The 18526-nt window shown below is 49.5% G+C and overlaps 1 protein-coding gene across 6 annotated transcripts in view; it reads left to right on the forward strand.

Moving 5' to 3' along the window:
- The window catches only part of PIP5K1C (phosphatidylinositol-4-phosphate 5-kinase type 1 gamma), a 52767-nt gene that overhangs the window by 21283 nt on the left and 12958 nt on the right, over window positions 1-18526 (forward strand). For all 6 annotated transcript variants that reach the window (XM_074528752.1, XM_074528751.1, XM_074528747.1 and 3 more), the window contains exons 2-11: window positions 3988-4019; window positions 6769-6855; window positions 7157-7287; window positions 7875-7992; window positions 10005-10157; window positions 12683-12982; window positions 13470-13675; window positions 15133-15216; window positions 15724-15772; window positions 16704-16788. In XM_074528752.1, the coding sequence (XP_074384853.1) occupies window positions 3988-4019; window positions 6769-6855; window positions 7157-7287; window positions 7875-7992; window positions 10005-10157; window positions 12683-12982; window positions 13470-13675; window positions 15133-15216; window positions 15724-15772; window positions 16704-16788 (1245 nt within the window). The remainder of the gene's footprint in view (window positions 1-3987; window positions 4020-6768; window positions 6856-7156; window positions 7288-7874; window positions 7993-10004; window positions 10158-12682; window positions 12983-13469; window positions 13676-15132; window positions 15217-15723; window positions 15773-16703; window positions 16789-18526) is intronic.

Raw genomic sequence — 18526 nt, forward strand, 5'->3', positions numbered from 1 at the left:
AGCATTTCTATTTTCACGTATTTTTAGTTCCAGTCACATTGGATGTCCTTATAAACCCTTAAATAAAGTGAAGCTTTTAATAAAGATGCAGCAGCAGTTCTGATCAGTGAAAGGAGTCCACTGGTTATTCAGATTTGTTTTGACTTCTCTAGGGCATCATAAAGCATCAAATACGTAAAATTTATAAATATATGTCTGCGTATATAAAGAAAACTTCGTTGTTAGATCATGTGGGTGCTGCCCAGGGAATGGTGCCAAGGCTGCCAGAGCTGCAGGAGCTCCCAGGGGTGCTGTGGGTGGGGCTGTTGGGGTGGGCTCAGTGGTCCTTGTGGGTGCCTTCCCACTCAGAATATTCCAGGATCCCACTAGGATATTCAGGATATTCTGTGATCTTAAATTAGGCTGCTGCTGGATTTTTGTAAACCTTTTAAGGAATTCCTTTCCAGTGGACAGAAGCCTCTAATGCCTGTTTTGATGGTGAAGGGTTTTGGCAAGTCAACCTGCCTCGGCTGGTTTGGAGGGAGTGGAAGGGACACCTTCCACTATCCCAGTTTGCTGGCCTGGAACACTTCCAGGGATGCAGGGGCAGCCACAGCTGCTATGGGCACCCTGTGCCAGGGCCTGCCCACCCTTACCTTGTGGAGATTTTGCTCTTCTGGCTGGTAGAGCTGAAACTTGAGCCCTTCCCTGTGCAGAGGCTTTCCAGGAGGAAATTCCTGCCTGTCCTGCAGGGTGTCAGCTCAGTGGTGGTGATGTCCAGTGTGACTATGAATATGGAAAAAACACAAGTCAAGTCTGAGATGGGAATTGCTGAATGCCACAATTGAAGTGTTCATTTCAGAGGCTGCACAGAAGCTCAAGCCCTAGGACAGGGTCACTGGAAGCCCTGCACAGATGAGAGCAGAACTGAAGGCAGCAGGTCAAGCGTGCATGAAGTGCCTGGCAGAGCCCAGGCACAGACTGGAGGCAGAAAGTTGGGGTTTCATCTCAAGGTTTCCCTCCAAGAGCCTCTCATCCCATTTCTGAGCACGGCCTGTAAGCCAGCCCAAATCGGATCAGAATTATTTCAATTAGCTCGTTAAGTGTCGAAACTTCCACAGCAGCGCTCCCGCCAACCCCAGCGCTGCCTCGTGGCTCAGTAACCCCTGGAGCTGGAGTTAAATCAGATTTTGCCAGACCATCTGTCAGCTTGTTTGAGCGAGCACAGCCATGTGCCATGCACAGAGGAGCCAGGGGATGATTTTTATATTTTCTGACTAGACAAGTTGATTTTATAAAGCTGATTACTTTTTATTAGTTGTGGGGGCAGAGGGAAGTTTTGCTGGGGTTGCTCTTGCCCACGTCAGGTGTCATTCCTCCCTGAGATCTGTGGTTCCTTCCCTCCAATACCTTTCCTTTGTGTGGATGGTTGCTGTTGATTCCACATTTGGTACGTGTACAGCAGCAGACACTTAAAAGCTGGGAATGAAAGTGGCTTGTGGTAATTATCACAAAATTAAAGATAATCTCCTGTTCTGGAATTATGACAAAGTGCAGAAACGAGCTTAGTGCAGCAGGAGAGCAGTGGCAGCCGTGCAGGGAGAGCACGCTCCCCTGGCCCAGGGCTCTCGGCTGTGCTGTGCTCCCAGTGATTTCCAGTTCTCAGTCTGGGGCAGCATTAGCTCTTTTGGGTTCCCCCATGTTCTGGAAGTGCTGCTTCAGCCTGTGCCCTGGAAGTTCATTAGCCAGATGCTCACTCAGAGCTGTATTTCCTGCTCCCCAGGCCATTGCAGGGTGTTTTGTTCAATGATCACAAAATTGTGTTGGCTTAGGCCAAAGAAGGAATTTTTCAGCACAGTTTGAGCTCGCAGTGGTCCTGAGCCTTGTGGTGCTGCAGTCTGAGAGCTTGAGGAGTGACAGGGTGTCCCTTGTGTGTGTCACCCACCTGTGTTAGGGACACCCCTCACTGAGGGCCCAGCCTGAGTGTGTGCCCAGGGGGAGCTGCTCTGCCCCTTTGGGGTCCCACTGCTCTCCCCTCTCTGCCCCTTTGGGGTCCCGCTGCTCTCCCCTCTCTGCCCCTTTGCAGTGGGATTGTGCAGCACAGGGAGTGGCATTTCAGTGGCTGTTCCTGAGGCAGGAGGTGGGCACTGTTTAAAGGAGAATAACAAGAAGTGACTCTTCCCGTGCCACCCTGACTCTGCCCCCAGGCCGGGCTGCAGCCCCAGGGGTGCTCTGCAGACAGCTCCAAATGCCGCCTGACATGACCTGTTCCACGTGAGGGACTGCCCAGTTTGTGGAGATCAGGATGGTGAGACACCTGCAGCACTTCTGAGTCAGAGCTGCTTCATCCCCCCTGTGATCACCAAGGGTTTTTGTTGGGTTTGTTGTTTATTTGCTTTCCGGAGTCTGAAATATTTTCCAAAATGTGACTGAGTCACACACTTCCCTGGTGTTGTCATCCCATTATCGTGGAATCTTGGGATGTTTTGGGTTGGAAAGGACCTTACAGCTCATCTTGTACTACCCCCTGCCATGGCAGGGACACCTTCCTGTACACCAGGGTGCTCCAAGCCCTGCCCAGCCTGGCCTTGGCACTGCCAGGGATCCAGGGGCAGCCCCAGCTGTGCTGGGCACCTGTGCCAGGGCCTCACCATCCTCACAGGGGAGAATTTCTTTGCAGTATCCCATCTAACCCTGCCCTCTGGCAATAGGAAGCCATTTCTCCTTGTTCTGTCCCTCCAGGCCCTTGTCCAAAGTCCCTTTCCAGCTCTCCTGGAGCCCCTTCAGGTTCTGATGCCCAGGTTCTTGTTCAGGCTCCTTCTGAAACAAGCCCTGGAGCAGCATCACTGCTTCTCTTTGAGGGGGTTGAACAGGTACCATGGGTAAACCCTCAAAGTTCTTCCTTCACCAAACGGGGAAGATGCTGAAGCAGCAGAATTGGGTTGGGGGCTCTTGGGCTTTTCCTGCTCTCCAGCCAGGTGGGACAGAGGACATCCACTCCCTCCCAGGGAAGACTACCCCCTGATCTGAATGTAGATGAACTCAAAACTGCACTCAATGGTCTTTTGCAATTTTAAGCCCTTTCTGAAGGATTATGCCAAGCATCTGTGCCTGTAGGAACACTGCAGGACAGGGGCAGGGAGTGGCAGACTCACAGTGGAAGTAAGGCCTTAAAGCTGTTCCCTGAGTTTGTGTTCTGTGCAGGAGACTCCCCCATGAGAGCTGCTCTGTGCACACAGAGGTGCTGGGGTGCTGTGGGGAGCTCCTCTCCAGCAGCTCTTGATCCTTCATGGTCACTCTCAGGAGCCAGCTGGGCTGGATCTCACAGCCCCACCTTCCACACAGGAGCCTGTGCTCTCTGCTGTCTGAAAAACTCAGAAAAACAAACTCAGGCTAGGAAATGGGAGATGGCCTCATGTCAGAGGGTTTGGGCCTGTGTTTCCAGCTCTGATTTTATACCTAAAGGCTTAAGGCAAAACCCTGATTTCCTCTGTTGGCTGTAATGGAGCAGCAGTGGCTTCTCCTGAGGCAGCAATAAAGATAAATGATGCATTCATTTGTGTGATATATTTGGACATAGGATTCTATAAATATATTCAATTATCAATACAGTTTGTCAAGTGCCTTCTGAGTGGCTGGAATACAGCTTCAGGAGTGTCTCTCTGGGTTTCTGTGTGGATCCAGCTCTTCAGTGTAGTGTGGACCCATTGCTTAATGGGGCAGCAGAGATTTGCAAGACCTCTCTGCTGGAGCCTCCAGGAAATGCTGTTGCTGGGAAAAAATGTGCATTTTGCTGCTTCTGAATATGAAATTGTTCGTGTGACTCCTGTACCATCAGATTCCTGAACTGGTGAAGCTGAAAACTGAGTAAAACCAGCTGCTCTAAGGGCTGGCTGCTGTACTTGAAAAGACAAAGCTTTGAGCTGTTTTCTGAGAGTTTTGGTGGTTGGGTTGGGGTTTTTGTTGGATGTCCCTACTTCTCCTGATGCTCTTCCCTTTTGTCTGCAGGTCTGGGCCCAAAGAAGACACCCATCACTGAGGTGAGATGCATAAAGCTGGCTTTGACAGTCCTGTGTTGAGAAATGAGAACACAGAGCTCTAGGAAACTCTTCTGCCTGCTTTTTCTGAGCAAAACTGCATTTCAAAATATTTACAAGATTACTACAAAATCTGTATCTGTTATTTGGGAGAAATACAATTAGTGGCAGGTCTCTGGGGTCCCTTCATTGCATCACTGCAGCCACAGAAGGGATGTGGGGGGATTGTGCCCATCTTGTGGCCAGGTTTGGCTGTGTGATCCCTGGTGCCTCTGCATCAGTGACAGGGCACCTCTCCCACACCAGCACCTGGAGGTGGGCACTGGAGAGTGCCCACTGGGCATCCCCAGGCCTCTGTGGTGGGTCTTACCTGTCATTGTCACTGCTTTTAATGAAGGGATGGGACAATTTTCTGGCTAAGAATGATTTATTGCTCAGATAAACATCAGTCTCAGAGCTGTGAGATTTTAGAGGAGCAGGCAGTCGTCCACAGCTCAAAGTAGTCACAAGTTTTTTGTTACAAGACAATATATAACTTTTTAAACCAATAGACAGTTGCCACAGGGTTTATTTTGCTTTTCTAACCTATCACCTTTACTTACCTCTGCTGCACTGTGCATACTTTTATCCAATGGGCTATTATCACACATATACACATATGCTTCTATTATAACTCCCAAACTCTTAGCTTACTCTATACAACCACACCCTTACATTATAAACCCTCCACTGTCTTACCCAGTACAGTTTCTCACTTACTTAAGGCATATTCTTACTTACAGCTATAGAAACATAAGTTTATGATTTTTCTGCCTAATGTTTGTGTATTGTATTTTTACATCAATCCCAGCTTCTCCCAAGGCTGCAAATCAAACCTTTCCATGTCTGTGGAAGTTTCTATTTTTCTTATTCCCACACTTACCCACTGGGAGTGAGTTGGGGAGGCTGTGATTTGTGAAGCCCTAAAACAGGGGAACATCTCCAGGGACTCATCTTCTCTTGTAGATATTCCAGGTCACAGGTTCTGAGTCACTGTTACCTTCTGGAGCAAAACTCTTCACAGTTGGCGGCAGGGAATCTAGTAGGAGGCTCTGTGCTGAAAGCTGTTCCCTGAAACCCACACTCATGGTTTAGGGCATCATGTTCAAATGATTTTTGTTTGATCAAATTTTTTTATATCCCCCATCCCATTTTCACCTGTGATGATGAGCATTTATATACATGAACAGCAAAACCTTCCCAGAAAATTGCCTGCCATGTGACACTTGATTCTTTTGTACCTGCACAGGAATGTGTGTAGTGGGAAGCTCAGCTGCTGTGGTTGCATCATTCAGTGCACAAACAGGGCCACTTTTTCTTGCCCTGGAAACAGCCAGAGGCAGAGTAGGAGACTGGAAGAGACTTTTGTCACTGCAGTTCCTAGGATGGCAGCCCCTTCCCCTGCCTGTGTCTGCTCATCGTGCTGGGAGGATGATGGGGAGCCATTGGCAAGGCAGGACAGCACAGCTGGGGCTTGCATGGAGAAAGATCCAAGGGGTTGGTGGAAGGAGAGGCTGAGCTGTGCTGCTGCTCACAGCTGCTGGAGGAGGAGTGCTCAGAAGCAAGGCTGGCCCTGCCAATAAAATAGGGTAGGAAATGGGATTTTTGAAGGAGAGCTCAGACTGCCCCTTAGTATGAGAAGTATGAGCAGATTGACCAGAAATAACTGCAAGCTCTTGATCAAAAGCTAAAGTACAAAGAACTCCTTAGTCTGAGCAAAATTATCCATTGTCTGCTGGAGCAGTTGGTTTGGAGCTGGGTCTGTGCAGCACTCAAGAGGGACAGGGATGGAACAGTGTCACTTGGGAAGTGACCTTGGATCTCTCTGTATGTTGTTCAAAGGAACATCCAGAACTGTTCTGCAATGTCACAAACCCCAAAATGGTGCTGGTCTCTAACAGCATTTCTAGCAGTCTGGTGGGCTCCAGGATCCATGGGGGGGTCAGCTGGCAGAGAGCTTGGGTGGGGTGCAGTGGTGACTGGTGGTGGAGTACAGAGTCCCTAGGCTGCAAAAGGAGCTGCAGGGAACTTCCAACACCTGCTTACACCAGGCTGTTAAAGAGCAGCCCCAACCTGCTGCCTTCTGGGTTGGCAAAGAAAGGCCTAGGCAGACTCAGAGGAAGGAGAGGAGAAGGGGACAGGAGCACGTTTGTTGCCACCCTGAAGTGCTGGCAGTCTATGGCATTTCTGTAAACTTCAAAACTTGTGGAAGAGACATTCCTGTGGCTCACCCTGTGTGGGCTCAGCCTTGGAATTGTAAACAGATGAGATCTTGCTTAAATAGATTATCTCAGTGTGAGAGGGGCTGGGCTGTCCCCATCAGCTGGCTCTGATCTCTCCAGCAAAACCCGAGGTGTCAGTGTGACACCTGAGGGCGTGGGATTTTAAGAATAAGTCTCTGTGGTTGTTTGATTTAATACATCACTGTTTTAACTCAATGGGAACTGCAGTCAAGCACCAGGGCAATCTTGGCAGTTGAATCTTTTCTGAGCTCGGTGTTTTCGCTGAGGGCTCTGCAGTGAGCAGTGAGGGTGTCAGGTGGAGTGCTGCTATTCTAACTCATCTTCAGGGGAGGATTCAAAGAGCTTCACTTTCTGCAGGGTGTTCACCATGAGCCCTGTGTGCAGTACAGTGTGGGAGTGTGTGTGCTGCTCTGTATGTGCTTGGTGGCAGCTCAGCCTGTGCCCTGACTGTCCCTGTGCTCTCCTTGCAGGGCCCCTCACTGCCAGGACAGCCAGGCCAAGGAAAGAGGATTGGTCATCGAAGTGTGGATGCTTCTGGGGAAACCACCTACAAAAAGGTTTGGGTTTGGGGAGTAGGGGATGGCACCCAAGTAGGTGACAGGCTAAGAGAAGTTCTGGCCCAGTAGTTATTAATCTGGTTGAGATTTTTATGCAGCACTCTTGGACAGCACAGTCCTGCAAATAGCAAATCTGAAGCCCTAATTGATCTCTTCAGCAGCTGGGTAAACTTGGTTAGCAGCGTGTGGTGCCTGAGATGACCCCACAAAAGTCACAGACGTGACTGTGTTCTAATGCAGGGGATGTTATTGTGATTATCTGCTGTGAAATGCTCACTGACTGCTCTTTTCCTTTTGCCAGACCACCTCATCCACTCTGAAGGGGGCCATCCAGCTGGGGATTGGATATACTGTGGGAAATCTGAGCTCCAAGCCAGAGAGAGATGTCCTGATGCAGGACTTCTACGTGGTGGAGAGCATTTTTTTCCCAAGGTAAAGGAGAATGAGAAAAAAATAAATGCATGAATTAGTTATTTTCTTTTCCTCTCACTGATTTTTCAAGAGAGCTTCCATCTGTCTTTAGATCAGAGTTGCATGCTCTGAATGTTTTAAATCTGCTCTGTGATACACAAACAGAACAGTGGGAAGTGTTGGAATCTGCAGTGCACTGGCCTGCAGGGAAGCACAGTGAAGGATGCAGTACTGTGCACTCCAGTTTGTTACCCTTCCTACACGCTTCCTAGCTGTCCATCTAGCATTTCTTCCACAAAATTATACCATGTTTTGTATGGAAGCAACTCCTTCTGGGAGCTCTCTAACTGTGAATAAACAAAGCTCATAAAAGTTATGTTCTCTGTGTAAATATATTCTGCTTGGCAAGTGGTTGTTCCTTTAATCTCTGGAAATAGATTTTGGCAGATAGTTTGAAACCTGTTTTCCTGTTTTCGTACCACAGAAGAAAGGTGGTGGTGCTTGTTCCAAAGATGTCTTTTTGCAAGGCTCAGTGCATCTGAAGCTTTGGTGTGCCTGTCCTTGAGTGTGGGTGCTAACAGGCTGTGCCATGTGTGTGTTCTGTGCAGCGAGGGCAGTAACCTCACCCCAGCTCACCACTTCGCCGACTTCAGGTTCAAGACCTACGCCCCCGTGGCTTTCCGCTACTTCCGGGAGCTCTTTGGGATTCGCCCGGATGATTATTTGGTATGGGTAATCATTTTAGATTTTGCTGTCTTGTCCTCCTTTATTTACCTTTACCATGAGGGTGGTGAGGCCCTGGCATAGGTTGCCCAGAGCAGCTGTGGCTGCCCCATCCCTGGGAGCGTTCCAGGACAGGTTGGATGGGGTTGGATCAACCTGTTGTAGTGGAAGTGATTTGTGCCCATGGCAGGGGGTGGAATGAGATGGGTTTAAGATCCTTTCCATCCCAAAACATTCCATGATTCCAATTCTGAGTTTGCTGGATGGCAGCTGCCAGCCTGGGCCATGCCCTGCACACAGTGTGAGCTGTGTAAGCCCTGCAATGGGCTTCCCTCTCTGCTTCTTGTGGTAACAATAACTTACTGTGTTTACAAGCTAAAGGAGTTGTGTGCTGCTGGGTGCAACCCTGTAATGTCCCCTGCGACTCTAAGGACAAAGATGGGAATTTTTTCTTGTGTACTCACTGGAGAGCTATGTGAGAGTAGTTACTTTAATCATCTTAAAAAGACACAATAAACTACAGCTTGTTCTTGTGCTTCAAAAGCTCCTCAGAGCTGGAAAGGCTGGTTTTCAAATACCTTGGAGTACAAGCTGTTGGGGCTTTGAGTGCCCTGTGATTGAGTTTGGGCCCTTGCCTTTGTGTGATGTCCTGTTCTGTGTGAACTGGGGAAGGGAACGCATCCATGAGAGCACATGCTCCCCTTTTGGAACAGCCCTTTTTGTGTGACTTCACCTGTAGGGGTGGTCACAGCTGAGGACCTGCCAGTGAAACAAGCCTGTGCCAGGGCCTGGTGGGGGGGTAACAGTGATCCCCTCCTGTGCCAGCCAAGGCAGTGCTGCCTCATGGATGAGTGTTCAGAGCTGAGGATAGGCAAGGAGTTTGCCTCAGCTGCAAAGGTCATGGCTCTGATTTGTTGTTTCTGCTTCTCCTGACTGTCTCTTGCCTGCCACAGCAGCAAATGCCTTTAATTATGCATGAGATGATTAGCTTGATCAGGTCTGGGGTTGTTAATCTGTGCAGAGCTGAAAGCTGTTTTCATTACATAATGATGAGCATTTAATTTATTGTTCTGATCACCTCCCTCTCCCCATCTCACCTCTCACTGAGCAGTTCTGTGATCCTGCCCTGAACCCACCTGACCCCTGCAGTGTCTGGGTGGGCACTGAGCTAAAATGTGCATCTGCCTGCCTTGCTTTCTCCTTTTTTTTTCCTCTGCTGCTGGGAAGTCCTTATTTGAGGACCTGTTTGTGTCCTGATGAGCAGATGTGCTCTCCCACTTCAGATCCCAGTGCAGAACTCTTTGCTGTGCCTGAGCAGGGCTTGTCCCTTTTCATTGCACACCTGGGATAAGATGATAAGATCTGTAATGTGTTTTTAGCAGGATTGATGGAGTGAGGCGTGGCTGTAAAAATACAGCCAGGTTGGACGGAGCCTGGAGCAGCCTAGTGTAGTGGAAGTGCCTTGCCCATGTATGAAGTGAGATGAGCTTTAAGGTCATTTCTAGCCCAAACCATTCTGTGATTCTGTGAATCTGGCACTGAGTTTTGCAGAGAACAGGGGAGCACAAGGCCAGGGGAGCTGCTGAGAACAGCCAGTGTGTTGTGTTCCCAGTGATATCTGGCTCCCTGAGCAGGCTGTGGTGTCTCCTGAAATCCTCTGTGCCCATCAGCCTGTGCTGGGCTGTGCTCAAAGAGCCTGAATGTGATACGTGCGTGCAGGCACAATGGGAGCAGATAAGATGTCATTATGAAGGCTGGATATTCCTGAAAGCAGATGATTAGTGGGATACTGAGCAGTTGGGATGCTCTGAACTGTAATCTTAGTCTCTAATTATAAATTGTCCATCAGTTTGGTTGCTCAGACCAAACCTATAATGAAAATAGTTCTCACTTGAGCTTTGCTACCCCTTAATCTCCCAGGGAGATGACATGATGGGGAAGGCCTTTAGGGCATAGAACTCAAATCTGCAGTAAATGGGGGATGAAGCATCACCTTGTTTTCTTTTTCTGGCCAGTATTCGTTGTGCAACGAGCCTCTGATCGAGCTGTCCAACCCCGGCGCCAGCGGCTCCCTCTTCTACGTCACCAGCGACGACGAATTCATCATCAAAACTGTGATGCACAAGGAGGCTGAGTTCCTGCAGAAGCTCCTTCCTGGATACTACATGGTGTGTATCACCCAGCAGCTCAGAGCCAGCTCAGCTTTGTCGTGGCAGCTTTTCTGTCATGGCAGAGCACCTCATAGGTCATGTCCTCCACCTGCCCCCATGCCAGGGACAGTGTTAACAACATGTCATGGAGCCAGTCCCAGAAGCATGAATCCTGCTGATAATTAGCAAACTCTGTGGGTAAACATGAGGCAGATAATTGTGCTGTAGTTTGGAGGCATGTTCTGGCCTCAAAATGGCTTCCCAGATGTGTGCTTCTGAGTGCCCTTTTCCCAGAACTAGTTCATTCCTTTTTCACTTGGCAGTGTGCATCTGCCCCAGCCTGCATTTGGGGATGGCTGCTGATTCCAATCATAGAATAGTAAAACTCTTAAGTTTGGAAAAGACCACCAAGATTATCAGGTCCAACCTTCAGCTCAGCACCATGATGGTCACATTGTCCACAAGTGCCACAGCCGCACATTATTTGAATGCTTTCAGGAATGGTGACTCCACCACTGCCCTGGACAGTTTGTTCTAATCCTTTACAACCCTTTCCATGAAGAAATTTCCCCTAATATCCAACCCAAACCTCCCCTGGCACAACTTGAGGCTATTTCCTCTCATCCTGTCCCTTGTTGCTTGAGAGCAGAGCCTGACCCCCACCTGGCTGCACCCTCCTGTCAGGGACTTGTGGAGAGCAAAAGGTCCCCCCTGAGCCTCCTTTTCTCCAGGCAATAATGCAACCACCCTGGTTTTGTGGGGAAAGCACTGCTGTCCCTGAATCTCTCCCATTCCTGCTGTTTGACCATTACTCTGAGGATTGTCCTGACTCCCACTGGCAGCAATTCCAAGCTGGAGGCCCCCAAGGTACCAGCCTGCTTTGCATATCAGTCTGGCAGTGCAGGATATTGAGACCCAGAGACTTGCATTGGGTCAAGTAAATTGGACCCAAAGCTGCTGTTCTGGTGTAAAAACCAGGAGCTGGTCTCCCTGCACAACTGTGCTGGAAATTCCAGATTTATGGATGAGGACTCTTGACATTCAGTTACAATGACCAGGGATTTGTTTGTTGTGAAGATGCCAAGGAGAAGGGGATGAGGAGCAATGCTGCTGCCCCATCTGTGTGCCTGAGCAGTGGGGTTGTGTGATCCTACACTGGTTCTGTGAAAATCCTTTCCTCACTCAATATTTACCATGGGAAATTTACCCGAGAGAGGCAGGTTATGGGATGTCTGTGTGTGAGTGACAGCCAGGCCAGGAAGAAATGGTTCCCTGTGAAGGTGGGGATGCCCTGGCACAGGGTGCCCAGAGCAGCTGTGGCTGCTTCATCCCTGAGAGTGTTCCAGGTCAGGTTGGACAGGGCTTGGAGCACCCTGGGACAATGGAAGGTGTCCCTGCCCATGGCACAGGTGAAACCAAATGGTCTTTACAGTCCCTTCCAACCCAAACCATCCTGAGATTCTGTGAATCACTTGCTTTTGCAGGTGGCACTCACATTCCTGGACAGGATGAGTTTTCTTGGAACGCACTGCCTGTTGCCTGATGTGTGTGGTAAATCAGGTGTGGGGTTTTGAGTGGGAATGGAGTTGCACTGTTAATCCTGCCATCATCAGTCAGTGAATTAAACTGAACTTACCTGTCTGATGCAGAGTTCTGAGTGACCTGTTGCAGCTTTCCACTGTCTGTGGGTTCTGTGGTGCTACCCCAGATCACCCTGCTGCTTCTCCCACCTGTGTCAAAGGAGTCAGGGAAAGGAAGCAGGGTGGTTTCATCCTGAGTTACTTTAAAGCTGTTTCCATTTACCTGCCTCCATTGCTTATGGCACTCTCCAAGAGGGCTCACTGCTGTGCTCAGGTGGGTGAGCTGAGGGGAATGAAATTTTAATACAATCACGTTTCTGCAGTCTGTCAGAACCTGTCAGGTCTGTCTTTCCTGCCACAGCGTGCAGAGAAGTTCTGTTTCCTTCCCAAATGTGCCCAAAGCTGAACAAGCAAATCCTGCCTGTCATGTCATTCCTAATTATTCTGTTGCCTAAAAAAAGGAGATGACAGCAGAACAGGATATCCGTGCTTTCTGGTTGACTGCTTTATAAAGCAACTCTGCAACAGGAGGAAAACATTTATGTTGTTTTGTTTAAAAAATAACCCTGTCCATGGTTTATTCTGGGCTGGAGAACAGCTCTTGATTCTGACACTGGTGGAGAGATAAAGAGAGCTGTTATTTTTAAGCTTGAAGTTCCCACTTATTGTGTTTATTTCTCTCCCAGTTTGATTTCCTTTTTTTAGCTGCTGTACTTGGGGAAAGCAGGGGATTTCCGGACTTGGTTATTTGCCCAGAGAGTGCTGAACATCTCAGTCCCTGTGTTTGCAGGTCCTAAAGCCACTGAAATGCAGGACTTTGTCAGATGCATCCACTGAGCTTCTTCAGAAAACCTCTCAGCAAAGAATCCCTAGTCCAACTGTTGCCATGCTTTGTGGTGAACACAGCAGGAATTTTCTGCTCAAATGACCTTTTCTCTGTGCTTCTTTCCACCCTTGCTGCAGAATCTGAACCAGAACCCCCGGACTCTGCTGCCCAAGTTTTATGGACTGTACTGTGTGCAGTCCGGGGGCAAAAACATCCGCGTGGTGGTGATGAACAACATCCTGCCCCGAGTGGTGAAAATGCACCTGAAGTTCGACCTCAAGGGTTCAACCTACAAACGCCGGGCATCCAAGAAGGAAAAGGAAAAGTCCAGCCCTACGTACAAGGATCTGGACTTCATCCAAGACATGCCAGAGGGCCTGATGCTGGATGCAGACACCTTCAGTGCTTTGGTGAAGACGTTGCAGCGAGACTGTCTGGTAAGGAGAGGCCAGTTCAGGGACAGGCTCTTGAGCATGAGGAAGAGCAGTTCCCGATTGAGAGCCTTACTAATGAGCCCAGAGTAGGATCAGTCTTTTCTCCTGCACTTTTCCCTGAAAGCCAAGCCATGGCAGCCTCTGAGGACTGAGGCTATGCTCCTTTGCCTGGTGCATCACACTTTGGCAGCCTGCTCCCCTTGGAGCTGCTTTGCTGGAGCATTTTCCCTGTCACGGTGCAGCAGATACAGTGGGGTGTTGTTTGCAAGTCTTCAGGCCTTTGCTGTGATTGTGGAATGGCCAAACTCTGCAGTCAAGCCCAAAGGTCACTGCTGGTTCAGAAACTTTCAGGCTCTGTCAAATGAGTTGTTAGTGGGGATGTGGATGGGATGCTTTGCTTTGATTACTTTGATTCCGTGCTACAAGGTCTGTATTTCTGCTGCTGGCTTGATATTTTCTCTTTGTTCTTGAACTCAATATTAACCTGTAGGTATTGGAAAGCTTTAAAATCATGGACTACAGCCTGCTGCTTGGGGTTCACAACATAGACCAGCATGAGCGGGAGCAGCTGTCGGAGGGAGCCCACAGCACGTCGGACGAGAAGCGCCCCGTGGGGCAGAAGGCCCTGTACTCCACAGCCATGGAGTCCATCCAGGGAGGGGCTGCCCGCGGCGAGGCCATCGACACCGACGACACGTGGGTGAAACCTGGGCTCCCTCCTGCTGCTGGGAGGGGGAAATCCCTCAGGAGGCCCACAGGTGTTGCTGGTCCTTTGGGGGCTCCCTGAGCTGGGTGTTCCCTGGTAGCAGCAGGCAGGCAAGGGGACTCCACACGGCTTCTGGGGGTGCTGATTAGATGGGGGTTTATTGGGGGTCCCACCCCTGGGAGCAGCAGGGCTTCTGAGGGGAAGGGAGGGGGAGAGAGGGAGAGTCTGGGGGGGAAAAGGGACCAAGAGAGACTTCTCATCAGCCCCCACAGCTTAACAGGGAGATTCAAGGTGGGCACAGAATCAAATTTGGGATTACAGATCCCTTATACTGCAGGGGAGGATCACAGGCTTGGAATAAACCCCACATTTTCGAGGGGTGAGACAGAGCAAACTGTTCAACTAAAATGTAACACCACACACAGGAGCTGTTCAAAGGAGCAGCTCTCCTGAGGTTTTGGTATTGCTGCCATTGTGGTGGGAAAGAGGGAAGCCAGGGTGGGAAATAGTTCTGTAAGGCTCTGGCCTCACAGCAGTCTCTCATCTTAGGGTAGGCTGTAGATTGTCAGTTTGTGTAACAGCCTCTAAATACCCACCTGTTCCCTGGGGAGGAGACAGTTCTCACTCAGCACCCAAATACTGGAGCAGAATAGGGATCAGTCTGTCCCTAGGAGCCTGGAGTTCTCCATCACTCCCACCTCTGGAATCCCTGGCAGTTCCCTGAGGCCATCCCAGTGGGGGTAGCAGACAGCCGTACCCAGGTGCTGGGTCACTGCTGGAGCTGGAGGCTGGGGGTTGCCCTAAGCCTGTGCTGTGCTTGGCCTGGGATTCTGCCTGGCTCTTGGGCCAAGGAATGGTGGAGTTTGCTACTTGCTGCTGTCTCAAACCAGCTGCTGTGGGTTTGATGGAGGGTCAGTCCTGAGAGCTGAGATAATACTGTGGTGTTTCCAGTCCTGCAGGCAGCATCAATAATTGCAGTGGCTGCCTGAAGGATTATCTGACATTCCTGTGCTTTGGTTGTGTGCTGGTGCCTATGGTTGCTGCACTTTGGCAGGATGGCATTAGTGTGGACAGGACTAGAATCCTTTGTCCTGAAGGATTTACTGCCCTAATGGCAGACAGCTCTCACTGACCCAAAAATAACCTGATCCCCAGAATAAAGCAGGCAGGAGAAAGCTCCGTGGTGCTTTCTGGCCCAGGCACAGCTGTGCCACACAGCACAGGTGCTGTCAGGACCGTGGTGTGTGGCCATGCAGGCAGTGACCCTGGGACATCAGGCTCAGGCCAGGTCACTCCCATGGCTGTGCCCAAAGTGAGCACACCAATTTTAGACTGTGTCTGACACCACCAGAGCCCCTTAGCACGGCTGCTGTTGCCCTTCCCCGAGCTGGGTGTTAGAGGTGCCCTGGCTGAGGCCGCACCTGCTGAGGTTCTGCTTCACCTGCAGGATGGGAGGGATCCCAGCAGTGAACGGCAAAGGAGAACGTCTCCTGCTGCACGTGGGAATCATCGATATCCTGCAGTCATACAGGTGGGTAACCTGGCACTGTGGGTTGGTTTGCATTGAATTGATATTTGATGAGGACAGAAACCACCACACAGTGTGTCTTTTGTGGCTGATAACATCTCTTTTAGTACCAAATGGAAGCAGGGGGCATGTTCTGTCCTGGGGACTGTGAGAATGAGTAGATATGGCTGTCCCAAGCTGGCCATGGGCTTCCATCATGTCCTTAGAACAGCTGGAGACACTCAGCCCTTTGTCCAGGCTGTTGAGCTGCTCATAAAGAAGTCATTTCCCACCTCAGTGTGGGAAGCAAATCTCCAGGGGTGTAATGTGTACCTCTTCCTGCCCAGCTCCTCCTTCCCTGTGGTTCCCAGGCAGTCCTGACCTCCTGGGGGAGATGCTGGAGAAAGCTCAGTCCTGGTGACATTGGCAGCTCAGGGATCTCCCCTGTAGGGTATGACAAGGGGGGGTTGGTACATAGTGCATGCCTGAATCTGTATCTTTATTTTTCTCTCCTCTTCTCCTTGGAATTAGGTTCATCAAGAAGTTAGAGCACACCTGGAAGGCCCTTGTCCACGATGGGGTGAGTGCCTGTGCAGAGGCAGGAGTTGTCCAAGCCTCACAGGATGCTTGGTGTCTATTTGTGGACCCTGATCTGGCACAGCTGCAGCTGATGAAAGGAGCAGTTCTTGCCCCTCATTCCCGCCCAGCAGGGTGGTGCCACTTATTCCCAGCCAGGTTTCCTTGCTCAATCCAGCTCCTCACACGTTGAGCTGTTGTGATCACAGCTTTCCTCCCCTGCTCTGTCTCCCATGACACCAGGAGCACACACAGTGTGTGTGTTCCTGGGCTGTCAGAGCCCTGGTTCTCTCTGGTGACTGGCTGTTCCCACCTCAGCAAGCTCTGTGCCAGCAAATCCCTTTCCATGTTTCCTTGCTGGCTTCATTCCTGCAGCAGCCAGGTGTGTGTTTCTGAAAGAACCTTAGATGTGGAAAGCATTTTTCAGCCTTGCATTTCCTGGCTTCCCTTAAAGTGGCAAAGGAAATGTGGAGATGCCAAGTCATGGAAGCACAGTCAAACATCAGCAGCAGAAAGAGCTTCAGTTTTACTGTTTTAAACAAGAACATTTGAAATGTATGGAGACCCTTGGCTGAATTTGGGTGTCTGTGTGACATGCAAAAGTATCCAGGTTTGATTGGAATGGCAGCCAGCAAAGCCAGAAGAAATTTCATGTATGCAATCAGGCCAGTGTTTAAAAAAAATCCAGGAAGTCTACAAAGGAATAAAATCACCAAAATCCATTATAAAATCACAGCAAGAATATAATCAAATGCAATCAGAGGCAATGCTTCAGGGTTATTTATAGCATTAATTAGAGTGTTTCAGTTAAGCCTTTCCATTTTAAGGCTCTGTCAGTGCTAAATGTTGGAATAAAAAAGACTGTGTTGGTTGTTACAGAAATTCTGCCTTGAGGGATCATTTTAAAATTAAACAATTGCTTCTTGCTGTTGTAGGACACAGTGTCAGTACACAGACCCAGCTTTTATGCAGAGAGATTCTTCAAATTCATGACCAACACGGTGTTTCGAAAGAATTCCTGTAAGTACCAAGTTCAGGGGCTGCTGTGCTCTCAGGTTTTACCTTGGCCTTGCTGCTGCAGGCTTCATGAGGAGTCTGGGCTGGAGCCTGAGCAGGGTTTTCCAGTGTGGTACAGCTGTGAGAGCTGGGGCTGTTCAGCCTGGAGAAGGCTCTAGGAGACTTTAGAGCCCCTTCCAGTGCTTAAAGGGGGCTTAGATAAGGGAGGGGGAAGGATTTTTTATACAGGCAAGGGGCAATTGTTTTGAGCTGTCAGGGTTAGATGAGAGGTTAGGAAATATGAGAGTGAGGCCTGGCACAGGGTGCCCAGAGCAGCTGTGGCTGCCCCTGGATCCCTGGAAGTGTCCAAGACCAGGTTGGACAGGGCTTGCAGCAACCTGCTCTAGTGTCCATGTCCCTGCCCATAGAAGGGGGAAAATGAGATGCATTTTTAAGGTCCCTTCTAACCCAAAACATTCCATGATACAGAGCAAAGCTAAGAACTGCAGAGCCCTCAGATTGTCACAGCTTGCCTTGGTCTGCTCAGACTCCCACCCAGTCCCTGCAGCTGACCTGGGTTCAGCCCTGAAGGGATGTGTGTGAGGGCAGAGCCTCTCCTTGTGAAGGGAAAAACACCTTTGGTGTGACAGTAGCTGGTGGTGGTGCTTTGACTCTTGGGTTTTCTGTGGTTGAGATGGCTCCCGAGGTATTAAAGAGTTTTTTTCCCAGCCCTGTGACTGAAGAAGTCAAGATTCCTCAGCTCTGGTTCTCAAGGTTGTTTATTTTCTCTTATCTATTCCATTCTTTCTCTGACCTGCTGAGGTCTGTCCAGCAGGTTGGATTGTGGCACACTGACTGCCCTTGGAGTGGTGTTGGCTTTTCATACTAAAAACTACGTGTACTTTATTTACAATAATTTTCCAGTACCTATCACCTATGTTAGACAGTCTGTCTCTACTCTAAACCAATCCAGAAGTGTCACCATCACAGCAGAAGATGGAGGACAAGAAGAAGAGCACAGGACACACCCAGATTCCTCGATCTTGCCTCCTGAACCCCCATTCTAAATCCCCAAAATTCTACTTTTTCACCCTGTGACAAATTAACTATCATTCTACTCAAACTCTTGTGGCTTCTAAATCTTCACACAAAGTTGGCAATTTTCTCCATGGGCTAAAATGGAAGGCACAGGTGTTTTTGACTCCATGCCAAGGTCTCTGAGGCCCTTGCCAGGGTCTTGAGTCCTCCAGGGCAGCCAGAGGAATGTCCTGGGTTCCGACATGTCAGAGTTCAGGACATCCCTCTGTCTGTCCTGGATTGCCAGGACCCCTGCCAGAGGCTCAAAGACCTTGGCACAGAGCCCAAGACACCTGGGATTTTAATTATGATCCATGGAGCAAATGATCAACCTTATGTGAAGATCTGCAAGCCACGAAAGTTTAAGTAGAATAATAACTAGTTTGTCATGGGGTGAAAAAATAGATTTTTGGGGGTTTTTATAATCGGGGTTCAGAGAGCAAGGGAGAAGAATCTGAGTGTGTCCAGCCTTTCTCCTTCTTCTTAGCCTCCATCTTCTGCTGTGATGTTGGCACTTTTAGATTGGGTTAAAGTCAAAGCTCACTGTCTAACATAAGTTGGAACCCAAGCGAGCTACTTATGAGAGCTGTTATTGAGAGAACCCATCTCTGGCAAAAGAGTGGGATGACTTGTTAGCAGAGGTGAAAAGCCAACCAAGCTGGGTGATAGCTGGCTGCCTGTGAAA

Source organism: Zonotrichia albicollis, chromosome 29 (genome assembly GCF_047830755.1).
Source record: "Zonotrichia albicollis isolate bZonAlb1 chromosome 29, bZonAlb1.hap1, whole genome shotgun sequence".
NCBI classification, from domain to species: Eukaryota; Metazoa; Chordata; class Aves; order Passeriformes; family Passerellidae; genus Zonotrichia; species Zonotrichia albicollis.